Source organism: Argentina silus (assembly GCF_951799395.1).
Source record: "Argentina silus genome assembly, chromosome: 6".
Lineage (NCBI taxonomy): Eukaryota > Metazoa > Chordata > Actinopteri > Argentiniformes > Argentinidae > Argentina > Argentina silus.
The window spans coordinates 1,297,041-1,312,081 of NC_139660.1; the positions used below are offsets into that span (position 1 = coordinate 1,297,041).

Sequence of the window (15,041 nt, forward strand, 5' to 3'; positions counted from 1 at the left end):
CGGCCCAGTTCCTCTGGCACGCCTTCATGCGGTTCTTAAAGTGGTACTCGTTGTCAGGGTTGAAGGCCTGGGAGAGAAGGCAGGAATGAGGCCGGCCCAAATGTAGAACACACACGTGGCATCAGAACCTTCTCAAATGTGATGGCTGATGGGAGCTGTAGTCATAACAGATGTAGTCACGCTACACAGGGGAAATGAATAAGGCCATGTTGGGGGTGTGTGTGTGTGTGTGTGTGTGTGTGTCTGTTCAGGTGTGTTCAGGTGTGTGCGTGTGTTCAGGTGTGTTCTGGTGGGTACTGTATGTGTGTGTGTGTGTTCAGTGTTCAGGTGTGTGCAGACCCACCATGGTCAGGACCCCCATAAGGCCTACAGGTATGGGGTCCTGTTTGACCCTCTCAGCCACCAGCTCCACTAGTAACATCAGCATGTTGTAGATCCCTTCATGGATCTCTGTCCCCCACTTATGGACTGCACTGCTGGTCAGCAGCTGGGGGGGGGGGGAGATAAGAGAGAGAGAGAGAGAGAGAGAGAGAGAGTTATGAGAGAGAGGGGGAGAGAGAGAGTTATGAGAGGGGGAGAGAGAGAGAGAGAGTTATGAGAGGGGGAGAGAGAGAGAGAGAGTTATGAGAGGGGGAGAGAGAGAGAGAGAGTTATGAGAGGGGGAGAGAGAGAGTTATGAGAGAGAGAGTTATGAGAGGGGGAGAGAGAGAGAGAGAGAGAGGGGGAGAGAGAGAGAGAGAGAGGGGGGGGAGAGAGAGAGAGAGAGTTATGAGAGGGAGAGAGAGAGAGAGAGAGTTATGAGAGGGGGAGAGAGAGAGTTATGAGAGAGAGAGTTATGAGAGGGGGAGAGAGAGAGAGAGAGAGAGGGGGAGAGAGAGAGAGAGAGAGGGGGGGAGAGAGAGAGAGAGAGTTATGAGAGGGAGAGAGAGAGAGAGAGTTATGAGAGGGAGAGAGAAAGAGTTATGAGAGGGGGAGAGAGAGAGAGAGAGGGGGAGAGAGAGAGAGAGAGAGAGAGAGAGAGAGGGAGAGAGAGAGAGGGGAAAGGTGGTATGAAGTACACAGTAGATGGCTCCAGTCGGGGAGTCAGAGAATGTGGGAAATAAACAGTCTGACAGAAACACACTAATGCATGTTTCCATCTGAGGTAACTCATCGGTCAAGCCATGGTTGGGCCATGGTTAAAGGGGCAATCTGGGATTGGTACACCCATTTCTGGATTATATAGATTATAATAGCCAATGATTTTTAATGAATATAACTTAGAAATGCTTCATTTCATCTCGTGGAGGGTCAGTCCTTGCATCCATAGCTCCGTCTATGAATTTGAGAGTGGTACCATCTCTCCATCTCTCTCTCTCCCTCTACATCTCTCCATCCCGCAGCTGTTTACTCCAAAAAGTTGCAAGCTGACTGCTTTGTTGTTGTTTGAATCCCAGATTGCCCCTTTAAGCATGTTGTAACCAAACTGTTTTTGTATAAAATGGATTGGTTGGTCAGCTGTCCTATGACCTTTCACCTTTTTAAAGGCCTCATGCATACACCGGTCCATGAACCGCTTACAGTTCTCATCAGCATCAGCCAGACCTGAGAGAGAGAGAGGGGGGGGGGGGAGAGGAGAGAGAGAAGGAGGGGGGGGAGAGGGGAGAGAGAAGGAGAGGTGTGGGTGAAAGAGAGAGAGACAAGGAGAGAGAGAGAGGTAGAGAGAGGAAGAGAGAGAGAGACAGGGAGAGCGAGAGAGAGAGGAAGAGAGAGAGAGAGACAGGGAGAGAGAGAGAGAGAGAGAGAGAGAGAGAGAGAGAGAGACAGGGAGAGAGAGAGAGAGACAGGGAGAGAGAGAGAGAGAGAGAGAGACAGGGAGAGAGAGAGAGAGAGAGAGGGAGAGAGAGAGAGAGAGAGAGGGAGAGAGAGAGAGACAGGGAAAATATAACAGCAGGTAAGATAAGGCATAAATGAAGACAAAGTAAAGAAAAGGGCCTTAAAATAAACATTAATCCTGACTTTAGACTAGAAACCTCTTCATTAATCCTGACTTCAGAATAGAAACCTCTTCATTAATCCTGATTTTAGACTAGAAACCTCTTCATTAATCCTGACTTTAGACTCACTCTGACTGAAATGTACACACAAATCTCCCATGGATATCACTGGATGGTGCTGTATGCAATACCAGGAAGCTTGGAATCAGACTTTCCACCAGAACCACAGCTAAGCCGTGTAGCAGCTGTGTCCAAAAGAATAATATGTGTGAAAAGAATGTGACAAATGGCCCAGCCCACACCACAACAGAGACAAACAACACATTTGTGTCTTCTAACAGTCGAGATACATCACGCACACGCACATTCACTCTCTCGCACACATACACTCACTCTCTTTCGCACACACACACACACACTTACCGAGCTTGGCGAGGCCGGTGGCTGCGACGAGGCACTTCCCCAGAGACTCCTCCCTCTTGTAGGGGATGGACCAGTGGTCGGTGAACACACGGCTCTCCAGCTCATACAGGTTGGTGGTGGGGAACTCCATACTCCCCCCGGAGCAGTTCCCGTTCTCATCGTTGCTCCTCTGCAACACACACACACACACTAAATTATCTAGAAGCCACTTTCAACCCTTTTCTTTAGTCTGACTGCTGATTTAGATGTGTAACATTCAACACAGTGTGTGTGTGTGTGTGTGTGTGTGCATGCACATTCTAAATGACGTGTGTCAGCTGGGCAGCTGTGGGGACGTTGTTAAAGCAGCAGGCTGAGCAGAGGCGTGTAGCCGCGGTGATCCGCCCGGCCGCGTGCCCTGGGTGGAGATGAGGGAGTCGGAGGGCCTGGCTGTGACTCCATAAGGACCATATGGAGATGAGGGAGTCATTTGAAAGTCACCCCCCGCTCCCCCCCCCCCCCCCCTTCTCTGCCTCTCCTCTTGAATCTCACCAGCCACTTGTCTGTGCTTCATTGTTCCTCCTCAGTGCCAGTGTTGCCCTAACACCCTAACGTCCTAACACCCTAACATCCTAACGTCCTAACGTCCTAACACCCTAACGTCCTAACATCCTAACACCCTAACACCCTTCCTTGTTCTACTGTATTCTACTCTGGTTCATTACCAGGCCTCTGGTTGCTGTTAGCAGTGTTATACATGTATCAACCAGCAGCACTACAAACACACAAACACACACACACAAACCTCCATTTACCACGCAGTCAATCAATCAACGGAATGTGACATTTGGAATGTGCCCAGCGGCAGTGATAGGCACCTTAGATATGACACCAGCAACCCTCCAGTCACCAGCTCACACCCCCCTCCCTCCTGGGGTGGGGGTCGAACCAGCAACCCTCCAGTGACCAGCTCACACCCCCCTCCCTCCTGGGGTGGGGATGGAACCAGCGACCTCCCGGCTGGCCGGCCTCTCTGACCTCTAGCTGCCGTTCCCACTAGCTAGCTACATTAGCTCACCAGAGACGTCACACCCAGGAGCTCCTCAGGACTGTCCTCCGGCACAGAGACGTCACACCCAGGAGCTCCTCAGGACTGTCCTCCTGCACAGAGACGTCACACCCAGGAGCTCCTTAGGACTGTCCTCCTGCACAGAGACGTCACACCCAGGAGCTCCTCAGGACTGTCCTCCTGCACAGAGACGCCACACCCAGGAGCTCCTCAGGACTGTCCTCCTGCACAGAGACGTCACACCCAGGAGCTCCTCAGGACTGTCCTCCTGCACAGAGACGTCACACCCAGGAGCTCCTCAGGACAGTCCTCCTGCACAGAGACGCCACACCCAGGAGCTCCTCAGGACTGTCCTCCTGCACAGAGACGTCACACCCAGGAGCTCCTCAGGACTGTCCTCCTGCACAGAGACGTCACACCCAGGAGCTCCTCAGGACAGTCCTCCTGCACAGAGACGTCACACCCAGGAGTTCCTCAGGACTGTCCTCCTGCACAGAGACGCCACACCCAGGAGCTCCTCAGGACTGTCCTCCTGCACAGAGACGTCACACCCAGGAGCTCCTCAGGACAGTCCTCCTGCACAGAGACGTCACACCCAGGAGTTCCTCAGGACTGTTCTCCTGCACAGAGACGCCACACCCAGGAGCTCCTCAGGACTGTCCTCCTGCACAGAGACGTCACACCCAGGAGTTCCTCAGGACTGTCCTCCTGCACAGAGACGCCACACCCAGGAGCTCCTCAGGACTGTCCTCCTGCACAGAGACGTCACACCCAGGAGCTCCTCAGGACTGTCCTCCTGCACAGAGACGTCACACCCAGGAGTTCCTCAGGACTGTCCTCCGGCACAGTCGTTTAACAGGTTCCATCGCTTGGATTGTTGATGTTCTACATTTTTTTTATGCGACTAACAGCAACAGGAAGTACTGGTGTATCTAGTATCCAATCCCTACACTATGTTAACCTCTTAGGCTGGATGGGCCCATAACTGGGCCCAAATTCAGCTTTAATTTCATTAGGGTTTACTCTGTCCTTGTCATGTGTAGTATGTTATTCTGACCCATAATCTGAGCATATCCACACAAAACGTTACCTGTCAAATGGCATCCTGCTTTTGCATCTGATCATCACATTTCTAATGTTATAAGCCGTTTAGTTTGGGTCTGGTTTTTAGGCGGATATTAGTCAAATAGGGCCTTCATCTTAATATACTGTGATGTACTTCAACTAAGTCAACAGGAGACAGACGGGTGGTGTCTCTGAAGAGGGCGTGGTCGTCAAACAGGAGACAGACGGGTGGTGTCTCTGAAGAGGGCGTGGTCGTCAAACATGCCGCTGTAATCCTCAGACAAACACTGCTGCTCTTCTGTTGCCTTCCAATGCTCTTCATCATCATCATCATCCTCTTCCTCCATCTCTTCTGTCTGTCCCAGAGACACACACACACACACACACACGCCCTGCCATCTCACGCATGCGTGCACACACACACACAGGTAATCAACCCATCGTCCATCCCAGGGTTCTCCTCCTAACCCTCACCATCAGTGGCGTTACCCATTGTCCACAGCAGCGAGCCCGCCCGCCCGCCCGCCCGCCCGTTCTCGCCTCACTCCAGCCTGCTCTTGGTTACCGAAACACACAACTACCACGAGAAAACAGACGAGGCATAATCCTTTAATTATTTAAATGATGAAGTACTTATTTACATATTCATGATGAAGACCCCATAATTCCCTGGGATGATCTGGTGCTTCGCACAGAGAGCTGCTGGGTTCCAGCCAGCTGAGATCCACACTCCTCACGCACAGATATTCACAACCGTTTTTCATTCACTCTGATGGTTTGAGTCATGATTCATGTTTTAAGTCTGAGTGATGAGCATGGATTTCAAAGTAGGATTGGCCCTGAAGCTCTCTCACTAAGCACAACGCCACCCAAACAATAGACAACACGTACTGTTGTGCTTCTTTCTTTTACCCAAAGCGACTTACATTGCAGTGAGTGCATACATTTTTCGGTATATATGGTCCCGGCGGGAAACGAACCCACAACCCAAGCGTTGTTAGCGCCATGCTCCACCAACTGAGCCACAGAGGACATGTGTCCCGTGTGACAGGGGGGGATACTGACCACCACACTGAACATTACTGCCTCATTCAGAACCCAGAAGCTCCCATGTACTGTATGTTTTCATTTGGGGGAATGAGAATCCCTTCAGCCATTCAGTGCTGCCTAAGGATATATACAAATACACCCTCCTATATGGATGGATGGAGGGAGGGAGGGTGAGGGGAGGGGAGGGGAAGGAGGGTGAGGGGAGGGAGGGAGAGTAGAGCATCAGGTTTCATCGCCCCTCCCTTCGAGAGATACCAGCGAGAGATCAGCGATGGATGGAGGGAGGGAGGGAGAGAGTGAAGGAGAGATGGCCTCTGATGTTCAACACAAAAGGTCAAAGACCATCCAACAAGGCAGATTCCACCGCTGTCAACATGGCCCAATCAGAACCCTAGTCTGTTTCTATGCACCCCGTAACCCCCTGAGACCAGCACAGAGACTGCAGGGCGCGTGTGTGTGTGAGACTGCAGGGTGTGTGTGTGTGTGTGAGACTGCAGGGTGTGTGTGTGTGTGTGCGTGTGTGTGAGACTGCAGGGTGTGTGTGTGTGTGTGTGTGTGAGACGGCAGGGCTATATTTAGGCGAGGAACATGGGGCCACAGACCTGTGACATGCCTCCTAAGCACAACCAGCAGAAAGAGAGACAGAAAACAAGCTGGAGAGAGAGGGGGAGGGAGAGGGAGAGAGAGAGGGGGAGAGAGGGGGGAGGGGGAGAGAGAGAGAAAAGAGATGAAAAAGAGGAGGGATGAGAGGAGGGATGGCAGGAGTGTGTGTACATGTGTAGGTGTGTAGGTGTGTGTGTGTGGTGAAGTGCTATCCAGCAGTCAGTGTAAGTTTGTGCTTTCATGGAGGACCAGGACACAATGCATGATGGGGTAAACTCATCCCAACTAGTCTCCACTACTTCCCCCCTGATTGACCCCTCTCCTTTACCACATCAACAAGGTTGCGTTCAGCAGGCCACAACAGTGCTGCGCAACGCTCTGAAACAGAACCTGTGGCCGTGGTTCGTTCCAGACACACCTTTCCGTTTTAAAGACAACATGAAAGGTGACAGGTTTGACGTCAGGTTGCGTACTTATTTATAAGTTCAAGGTAAACACGCAGGTTGTGTTTCAAAACACCTCGGGAGACGTTTCACCAGGGTGCGGCCTCGTCAACATGATCTCGCCAGTGTCGTATCTCACAGATCCAATCTCAAGAAGTCCGTCCCGGAGAATGCCTGAGGGGAGGAGCCCAAGACATTCTCCACCAATGAGGATAGAGGACACAAGGAGTCAAGGAAAGACTTTTGAGATGTGGCCCTTTTCTTTAGAACATGTGTGCAACCGAGTTGAGATGGTAAAAATCACTCCTCAATTTCAAATACCCCCCACTGTCCAATTGTTAGCTTTTCGATAGTGTAGCTGGTTAACATCGGGTATTTGAGGAGATGGTCACGTGTGTTGGCAAGGTCAGAAGTCGCAAGTTCGAGACTCGGTCGGGGCAACTGGAATTGCGGGGCGACTGTTTGCAACAACCTGACGTCTTTTTCACAGGCCCCTGGTGGACCCCATGGATGAATCTCACTCCTCTAAACAAGGTCTGAGTGCTGCTTCATCTGCATTCATCTAAAAACCTGGAACGGTGAATTGCTTGGGAGGCTTTCACTGTATTCCTTCTTGGACTCATTCAGTGTTCAAGGGAAGGAGATCAAGATTGGAGGACATTTTTGTTTTGTTTAGAATGTGCAAGTACAGTCCTTTAGAAGCGTACTCTGTGTGGTACTGGTGCAAGCCAGCCCAATTATTTGACATTCTGTATTTGACAAAGGTCTCTCTCTCTCTCTCTCTCTCTCTCTCTCTCTCTCTCTCTCTCTCTCAGTGTGCTTGCTCTCTGGGGTCCTCTCTTTCACAAGAGACCAAGAGCATGGGATATATGCAGGTGAAAGTGACATTTGTTATAGATGATTGACAGCTGTCCACCAGACCTCTCAATGATTGGCCAACTTACACAGACAGCCAGGAGGGAGAGAAGCTAGCTAGCTGGATGGATGGATGGCTGGCTTTGACAGCAGCAGTGGATCCAATACTCACAGGACAGAAAACGTGATGCCAATCTGGAGTATAGTTATTATTCACATCATGATTTCTACGTGAAGTTTGAGTTGCCATACATTCTGATGAAATGTGTCAAAGCTTGTTTGCTCAAGATGGCCACATCTGGTTAGCCTTCACAGATTGCGAAATCACAGATCTTCATATAACCAGTAATGGTAATTTAACATTTATGAATCAACGAGAATGCACCGGCGTAAATTGATCCCACTACATTCACTCACTGATGCATATTTGACTTCACCGATAAATGTTGCAAACGTGAAACCACTAGTTAGCTGGCAAGTTGAGTAACTCGACCAGCGGTTGCTGATGGTTCGCTGACTCCCCCCTCCCCCAAAGCCCCTGAGCTCTGGGTTAGCTTCAGCTAGCTAACTGGCTAACTAGCGGCGGAAAGCATGCAACATATTTAACGTTTTTTCTCAGCACGCCTGCCCTCATTGATATAAGATTCCACTCTGCATTTCCGATAAGTAGCCAAGGGTCCAGCTCCAAGTCAACAATGTGGGTTCCGTCAAACGCATGCTGTCCGGGGTGTCTACGAGTAAAAACAAGATGCAGGCTGAGTCCATGCCGCGGGTTTTCCCTCCCGCGTTTGACAGCCAGGCTGGCCGAGCCCCATCTCAATCAGGCTTGCCTTCCTCAGCTAGCACCACTATCTTCCTGACTACTAGTTGCAAAACTAACCATCCTTTATCCTTACCTCACTATCCACCACATCGTGGTAGGCAGGCGGTGGGTCAAACCCTCCAGTCCCGGTGCGTCCGCTACTCTCGCCGTCTCCACTCGGCCCCGGCCCCGGGGCAGGCCCGCTCTCCATCGGTTCATATCCGTACCCGAGTCCGGGGCTTTCGTTCGTCAGAAGCGCGACCGCCTCGTTGATGTCGTTCTTCGCCAAGCGGAGGGCCTTGCGTATAGCGACGGGGTCCGGGAAGCCCATGCAGAGGAGCGTCGTCATGTGCTGCTCCTCCTCGGTCTCCATGGTTCGGGTCTGTCGGTATCTCAGGCTCTTAATAACGCGATGTACGGCACAGCCCTGTGGCCGTGCACGCCGCCATGTTTACAGTCAGCTCGCCTGTCACGGTGGAGTCCCACCGCTGGACGTTTCCGTGGCTGCGTCGAGACTGCGTCACCCCCCGACCACACGTACAATTAAACAGCGTTCCTTGTCCGCTTGTCCTTAAACACACACTTATATATTGATATATCTACAATATACAGGTTGTCAAACTAGCAGCCTTGTAATTCTTGTAGATATTCAAACTATTCAACGGAATTGCAGCCATGTAAACAGCACGGACGACTACTGTCCTCTGGGAGAGCTGGTCGCTGGCTGGGAAGTCAACTCACAATGAATGAATGTGATGCTGTTGTTGTTTATGTGGCGGCGAAACTACAAAAGCTACCTGTCAAGAGAAAGGGTGTGGCTGGAGGAGGGGGGAGGGAGGGGGGAGGGAGGGGGGAGGAGGGGGGAGGGAGGGGGGAGGGGGGAGGGGATGGGGAGGGGAGAGGAGGACGGGGAGGGGAGGGGAGGGGGGAGGGGAGGGGAGGGGGGAGGGGAATACACGGCGTCACGTGAAATTCAGAATCATGTGACTGGAGGAGAGGGAAAATGGCGGCGACGGGGGAGGAGGCAGCTGCTATGGACAGCATCTCCAGGGTACCACCGGCCCATCCGACGGCACTCAGCCTGGCGGGGTCCACCGAGACCCGGGGAGAGGCTGCGGCCGCCCCGGAGAGTGCAGGAGACGGCCTGGTGCCTGCGCCCAAAAAACCCAGCAACAACAGTGAGTGACACCAGTTAGCCTCCAAGCTAGCAGCATCTAGGCTAACAATACAAATCAAATCAAATCAAAGTTTATTTGTCAGTTACACAGAATACAGCCGTAGACGGTGCAATGAAATGCTTTGGGCAGGCTTGCTCCTCAACAATCCTACGAGGTAGTAATAAACCGAAGCCGGAGATGGGCTCTCCTAACCAGTTGATGCTGAGTTCCTTCTCTTTGTTTTTGCGCTGAAGTGGGAATACTCGGAAGCGAAAGTTATATATAATATAATATATAACACCGAGGCCTTCTGCAAGTTGCTGAAATGAGTCGTGGGTTATTTTTCACATTAGAAAGATGGATAACATTTTTAATGCGAGTTGAGTTGACACTTCAGTCATCATCATCATCATCATCATCATCATCATCATCATCAGGGACTGTATGCATGACTCTTTTAAGACCTGGCAAAAACCCCAGCTGTTCAGGCAGGCTTTTAATGGATAGGGCTGTATATAATAATATACGCCATTTAGCTGACGCTTTTATCCAAAGTGACTTACATTGCAGTGAGTGCATCCATTTTTCAGTATATATGGTCCCAGCAGGAATCAAACCCACAACCTAAGCGTTGTTAGCGCCATGTTCTACCAACTGAGCCACAGACGACCACATTATTTATGTTCTGTGACTGTCCTCTTATATTTTCATTTTCATATTTTTACATGTAAAGTGCTCTGAGTCCATGAGAAAGCACTGTACAAATTTAATGTATTATTATTATTATTATTATTCTGTGTTGGCTGCAGTATCAGCTGAGTAAATATACGTGCATACCTGTGTGGTCCTGGCAACCCCTACTGCAGATATCCTCAGTGTGGTTGTGTTGTTCAGATGACCCCAGAGGGCAATTTTCAACCCTATAATTGTGTGTGACCTTTTACATAGGACTCCGAGGGGAATATGGAGTTTTGAAGCCACCTTAAGGCTTGTATTGTTTACTTCAGTTGGCAGGAGTGTGTAACCGTGTGTGTGTGTGTGTGTGTGTGTGTGTGTTTAGGTGACGGTGGGGTGGAGACAGCGGAGGAGGCCACTGAGCCGGCGGAGCCCGACATCAACGAGCTGTGCACAGACATGTTTGACAAGATGGCCGTCTTCCTACACGGAGAACTCACAGGTCTCTCCATCTCCCCCTCTTCTTTCTCAACGTCCTCTCCCTGCAGACAGAGAGTGGGACCTGTGATACCTCTTTGAATACCTCTTTTTGACACCTCTCTGTCTCTCTGTCTCTGTCTCTGTCTCTGCAGGCACCTGTGAGGACTACCGTCTGCTGGAGAACATGAACAAGTTGACCAGTCTGAAGTACATGGAGATGAAGGACATCAGCATCAACATCAGCCGCAACCTGCAGGACCTCAACCACAAATGTATGCACGTCACAATGCACATTTTAGACTAGCCAACAATAACCTAACGTTTTGTTTAATTTTATTATTAATATTATATATACGTTTTCTATTTTCTTTTTTCTCATTATTCTATGACTTTAAGGGAGGCTCCTCGACAAGCCCTACCGGGTGTCTTAACCTCCCCTGCATAATCTGCCTTTTTGTTTTTGTCATTTGATGTTTGTCTGATGTGTGTGTGTGTGCGCAAATCATAAATAAATAAATAAATGTGAGTGACAGCTGGAGAGACTGCAGCTGCACTAGTGTCACAGTAGACTGAGCATGATGGTGTATATCTATCAGATTTGTCAGATATCTGGTTTCCAAAGGCCCTGCTTTCTGTTTGATCATTGTGTGTGTGTGTGTGTGTGTGTTTCTCACAGACGCCAGCCTGCAGCCCTACTTGGACCAGATAAATCAGATTGAGGAGCAGGTGTCGTCTCTGGAGCAGGCAGCCTACAAACTGGACACATACTCCAAGAAACTGGGTGAGAGACGCACACACAAACACACACACACACACACACACACACACAGGCGCCTAACTTTGCAGAAAATCTACCCTACCAACATAAACAAATTGAATGTGCTCTCTCAGGCTACCATTATTGTAGGTAAATCTGCTTATTACCATGCTGAAACCCAGATTGTCAGGTGACTCCCGGCGTGGCCTTGCTTCACGGAGCATCCAGCCTTCTGAAGAGGGCTTTCACCGTTTGGAGCTTTAATTCAGGCAGGTTCTGGTTCACCAGAATGCGATATTCGGCACCCTGTGTGTGTGTGGGGGGGGGTGCAGTTGCCTCGTTTGCCCTATAGGGCCAGGCGCCTATGCATACACACACACACACGGACACACACACACACACACGGACACACACACACGGACACACACACACACACACACACACACGGACACTGGGCATGGCTTCATATTCCCAGATCTATATTTACCAGGGCTGAAAGTGGATATCTTCCCAACGATTTACAGTCTTCAGTCTGATAGTCATATGGGGATAAGACAGTTATCAGCTCCACTGGTTCCTCCTGTCTCTGCTCTCCTTGGAAAAGGTTTCCATTTTGATTGCTCCTGTGTGTCCGAGAATGTTAGCGGTGGCTGATGAATCTCTATGGTTGTGTTAGCGACTGTTAGCGGTGCCTGATGAATCTCTATGGCCGTGTTAGCAGCTGTTAGCGGTGGCTCATGAATCTCTATGGCCGTGTTAGCAGCAGTATCCATGGCAGACATGCTAATAATAGTCAGTCTGTTGTGTCCAGCTTGTCTCACATTTCCACGTACCAACAGCAGGGGGTGCTATGAGACTGCAGCTGTGAGCCCAGTCCAAACCGTCCCAGCAGCCTCTAGACACTTGCCCTACTTGAACACATTTAGTTCCGAGGGTGAATAAATAACTCCTGCATCCATATTTCTGTCTATGAATCTGAGAGTGGTTACATTTCTCCAGTCCCGTCCCTCAGCTGTTTACCCAGAACGTGACAGAGTGACCGCTTTGTTGTTGTGTTGAATTCCTGATTGCCCCTTTAAGTGTGGTTGACTGTCTCCTTAGTTGCACCAGAAACACGATTTGCGGAAAGATGAGTGATTGTTTGGTTTTTCTGTGTTCCTCCCGCTCTGCAGAAGCCAAGTTCAAGAAACTAGAGAAACGATGATGATGATGATGAGGAGGAGGAGGAGGAAGAGTGAGGATTACTGAACCTCTTTCACACTGCCTCACCCCGCCTCACCCTCCCTCCCCCACCCTGTAGAACAAGCAGCAGCAGCAGTGGGGAGGATGAGGACTGAGACTGAAACAGAAAACAGCCGAACACACTGATCCTGGGGGGGGGGGGGGGGGGGTGTTCCAAACACACTGATCCTGGGGGGGGGGGGTGTTCCAGTGAGTGATTGATTGTATTATTAGCAACATTCCAACTCTGTCAGCCCAGTGTTCAGTCTGTCCTCGTCTGGGCCGGGGGAGAGGACGGCTCTGAGCACGGCGCTGAGTCACTGATCTACAAACACTGTCGCTCACACTACTGGACCACCGATGACGTGATTAGGATTAGGGTCTTTTTTAAGAACTGCTGAAATGCCTCCCACTCTGTCTAACTGTCCTCTATCTCCCCCCGTATCAGACTGTCCTCCATCTCCCCCCGTATCACACGTGTTTATTTGATTTCTACCCGCTTCTGTGTGTGACTGAAGGCTAGTCAGCTGACCAGGTCTGAAGGCTAGTCAGCTGACCAGGTCAGAAGTGACGACCACCACCACTTCCCTACAGAATGACGCCTGGTCCCATAAACGCAATTCAGACGCTTAGAAAGACCTTAATATTGCTTTATTGTATGACTACTATACTATATGATCTCTTAACAGCATGGCCATACAAGTTGGATCATGTGTAAATGTATAATTTAAAACATGTTAACAATAAAAAATAAAACGTATGTTGAACTGAAAATCCATTTGGTAAATGTTGTCTTTGTGTAGTGTACTCGTTGAGACAGCAGATGGCAGTCCTACACCATGTTGACGTGATGGATCGGGGGTGGCACGGTCATTCCACTCCAAAGGGACCAGCTCTGCAGATGCAGAGGGTCAGAAATGTCATCAGATGTCTTCAAATTAGCACACTAATGCACAGACCATATCATCGCAACCACTCCGACCCTCGACACGTCTTGCATGTCACCCCTCCTCTCTCCCCCATCCTTTCTATCGACCTCTACTCTCTCCATCCCAATAAAAGCAGAAATGCCCTAAAAAAAAACATGTCTTCAACTTAGTAGAGGGTGGTTGTTTGGTCATTAGACCTTTCCAATGTGTTCAATCTTTCTCACACACAGAGACACACACACACACACACACAGACAGACACACACACACACACAGACACACACACACACACACGGACAGACAGACACACACACGGACACACACAGACACACACGGACACACACGGACATTACCCCTGCACTCTGCTGCCCTAATTACCCCTGCACTCTGCTGTTCTAAGGCGTCTCCCAGCCTCACTGTGTCACAGACGAGTCACAGACAAGTCACAGACGAGTCACACACTCATCAGCCACCTCCACCCTAAGAGGACTCCCTAGAGGACATTTGGGCCGATCGCCGCGTTGATTCCCAAAAATCCCCCCCCCCCACCACCCACCAGGCCTCTGACCCTGGTGTGAGGAAATGCAAACAACCACAGACCCCCCCTCAGTTCTCACCGTCCAGGGACGTACTTCCTGCATGTCCCCCCCCCCCCGTCTTTCTCTGGAACCATCTCTCTCTCTCTGTGACCATTCTCTGTGTCCGTGCTTGTGGTTTTTGAGAGATGATACGTTTTGATAGATGGGTTTCTGTGTTTTGGAGGATGTTGTGTTGATGCTTGTCTGGGCAGCCGTCTCTGCCTCTCACCGTGGAGGCGGGGGCGCAGGGAGGCGAGGGTGGGGAGGGCGGGGCTGATGATGCACTGATGTCTACATCACTGTTGATACAGCGGGAAGTGGGTATTTGAACTATTCTTGATTTGCCAATAAAGACATAAATGTAATATTTTATGTTTGTTTTTGTCATAACTCTCAAAAGTGAATTACCTCAAGTAACCCCGGAGACACTGACCATGAGAGAGAGAGGTGGAAGCTGACGGAGGAGTTCAGGGAACAGATGGACCTCTCTGTTGTTGATTAGCTGTCCTGCAGCAGAGCTCATCTGATCCCATCGCCGGGGGCAACAGATTATCTGAGTGGATAGGCCCTCCTGCACTGTTCTCCTGAGTGAGTGTGTGTGTGTGTGTGTGTGTGTGTGTGTGTTACAGTGTGCAGGGGGCTAATCTAAAGCAGGTCTCTGTCATTAGGCCAGCGGAGGCCCCCAGTGCAGGGGGAGCTCATTATTCATACTGTAACATTATTTACCTCCGCTCTTTGGCCCCTCTCCCCCCCCCCCCCCCCCCTCCCTCGCTCCCTCCCTCCCTCTCTCCCTCTCTCCCTCTCTCCTTCCCTCTCTCCCCCCCTCCCTCGCTCCCTCCCTCCCTCTCTCCTTCCCTCTCTCCCTCCCTCCCTCTCTCCCTCCAGAGCCCAAGGCAACATTCAAACCCCCTGTTTTACCCTCTCAGACCCCTGGTAACTCTGTTCCATGGTGATATGGGGTGTTTTACCCTCTCAGACC

The 15,041-nt window shown here is 50.5% G+C and overlaps 2 protein-coding genes across 2 annotated transcripts in view; one reads left to right on the forward strand and one right to left on the reverse strand.

Moving 5' to 3' along the window:
- Positions 1 to 8,894, reverse strand: part of usp24 (ubiquitin specific peptidase 24) — a 28,943-nt gene extending 20,049 nt beyond the window's left edge. Inside the window, exons 1-5 of the mRNA XM_083671512.1 lie at positions 8,360 to 8,894; positions 2,400 to 2,568; positions 1,517 to 1,584; positions 344 to 487; positions 5 to 67 (exon numbers count right to left, since the gene is read on the reverse strand). Of these exons, the coding sequence (XP_083527638.1) occupies positions 5 to 67; positions 344 to 487; positions 1,517 to 1,584; positions 2,400 to 2,568; positions 8,360 to 8,638 (723 nt within the window). The 5' untranslated portion in view covers positions 8,639 to 8,894. The remainder of the gene's footprint in view (positions 1 to 4; positions 68 to 343; positions 488 to 1,516; positions 1,585 to 2,399; positions 2,569 to 8,359) is intronic.
- A 360-nt stretch (positions 8,895 to 9,254) lies between these two features.
- bloc1s2 (biogenesis of lysosomal organelles complex-1, subunit 2) lies at positions 9,255 to 12,703 on the forward strand. Its single transcript, XM_083671263.1, has 5 exons — positions 9,255 to 9,443; positions 10,483 to 10,599; positions 10,730 to 10,849; positions 11,254 to 11,358; positions 12,507 to 12,703. Exons 1-5 carry the CDS (start codon positions 9,269 to 9,271, stop codon positions 12,536 to 12,538), a joined length of 549 nt encoding a protein of 182 aa, XP_083527389.1. The 5' UTR covers positions 9,255 to 9,268; the 3' UTR covers positions 12,539 to 12,703.
- The last annotated feature ends 2,338 nt before the right edge of the window (positions 12,704 to 15,041 follow it).

Bases quoted from the DNA above. Each gene is read 5' to 3' on its own strand.
- bloc1s2 (XM_083671263.1), top strand. From the start codon at position 9,269: ATGGCGGCGACGGGGGAGGAGGCAGCTGCTATGGACAGCATCTCCAGG. The intron at 9,444-10,482 runs GTGAGTGACACC...GTGTGTGTTTAG, and splicing joins CAAAAAACCCAGCAACAACA to GTGACGGTGGGGTGGAGACA. The intron at 10,600-10,729 runs GTCTCTCCATCT...CTGTCTCTGCAG, and splicing joins CCTACACGGAGAACTCACAG to GCACCTGTGAGGACTACCGT.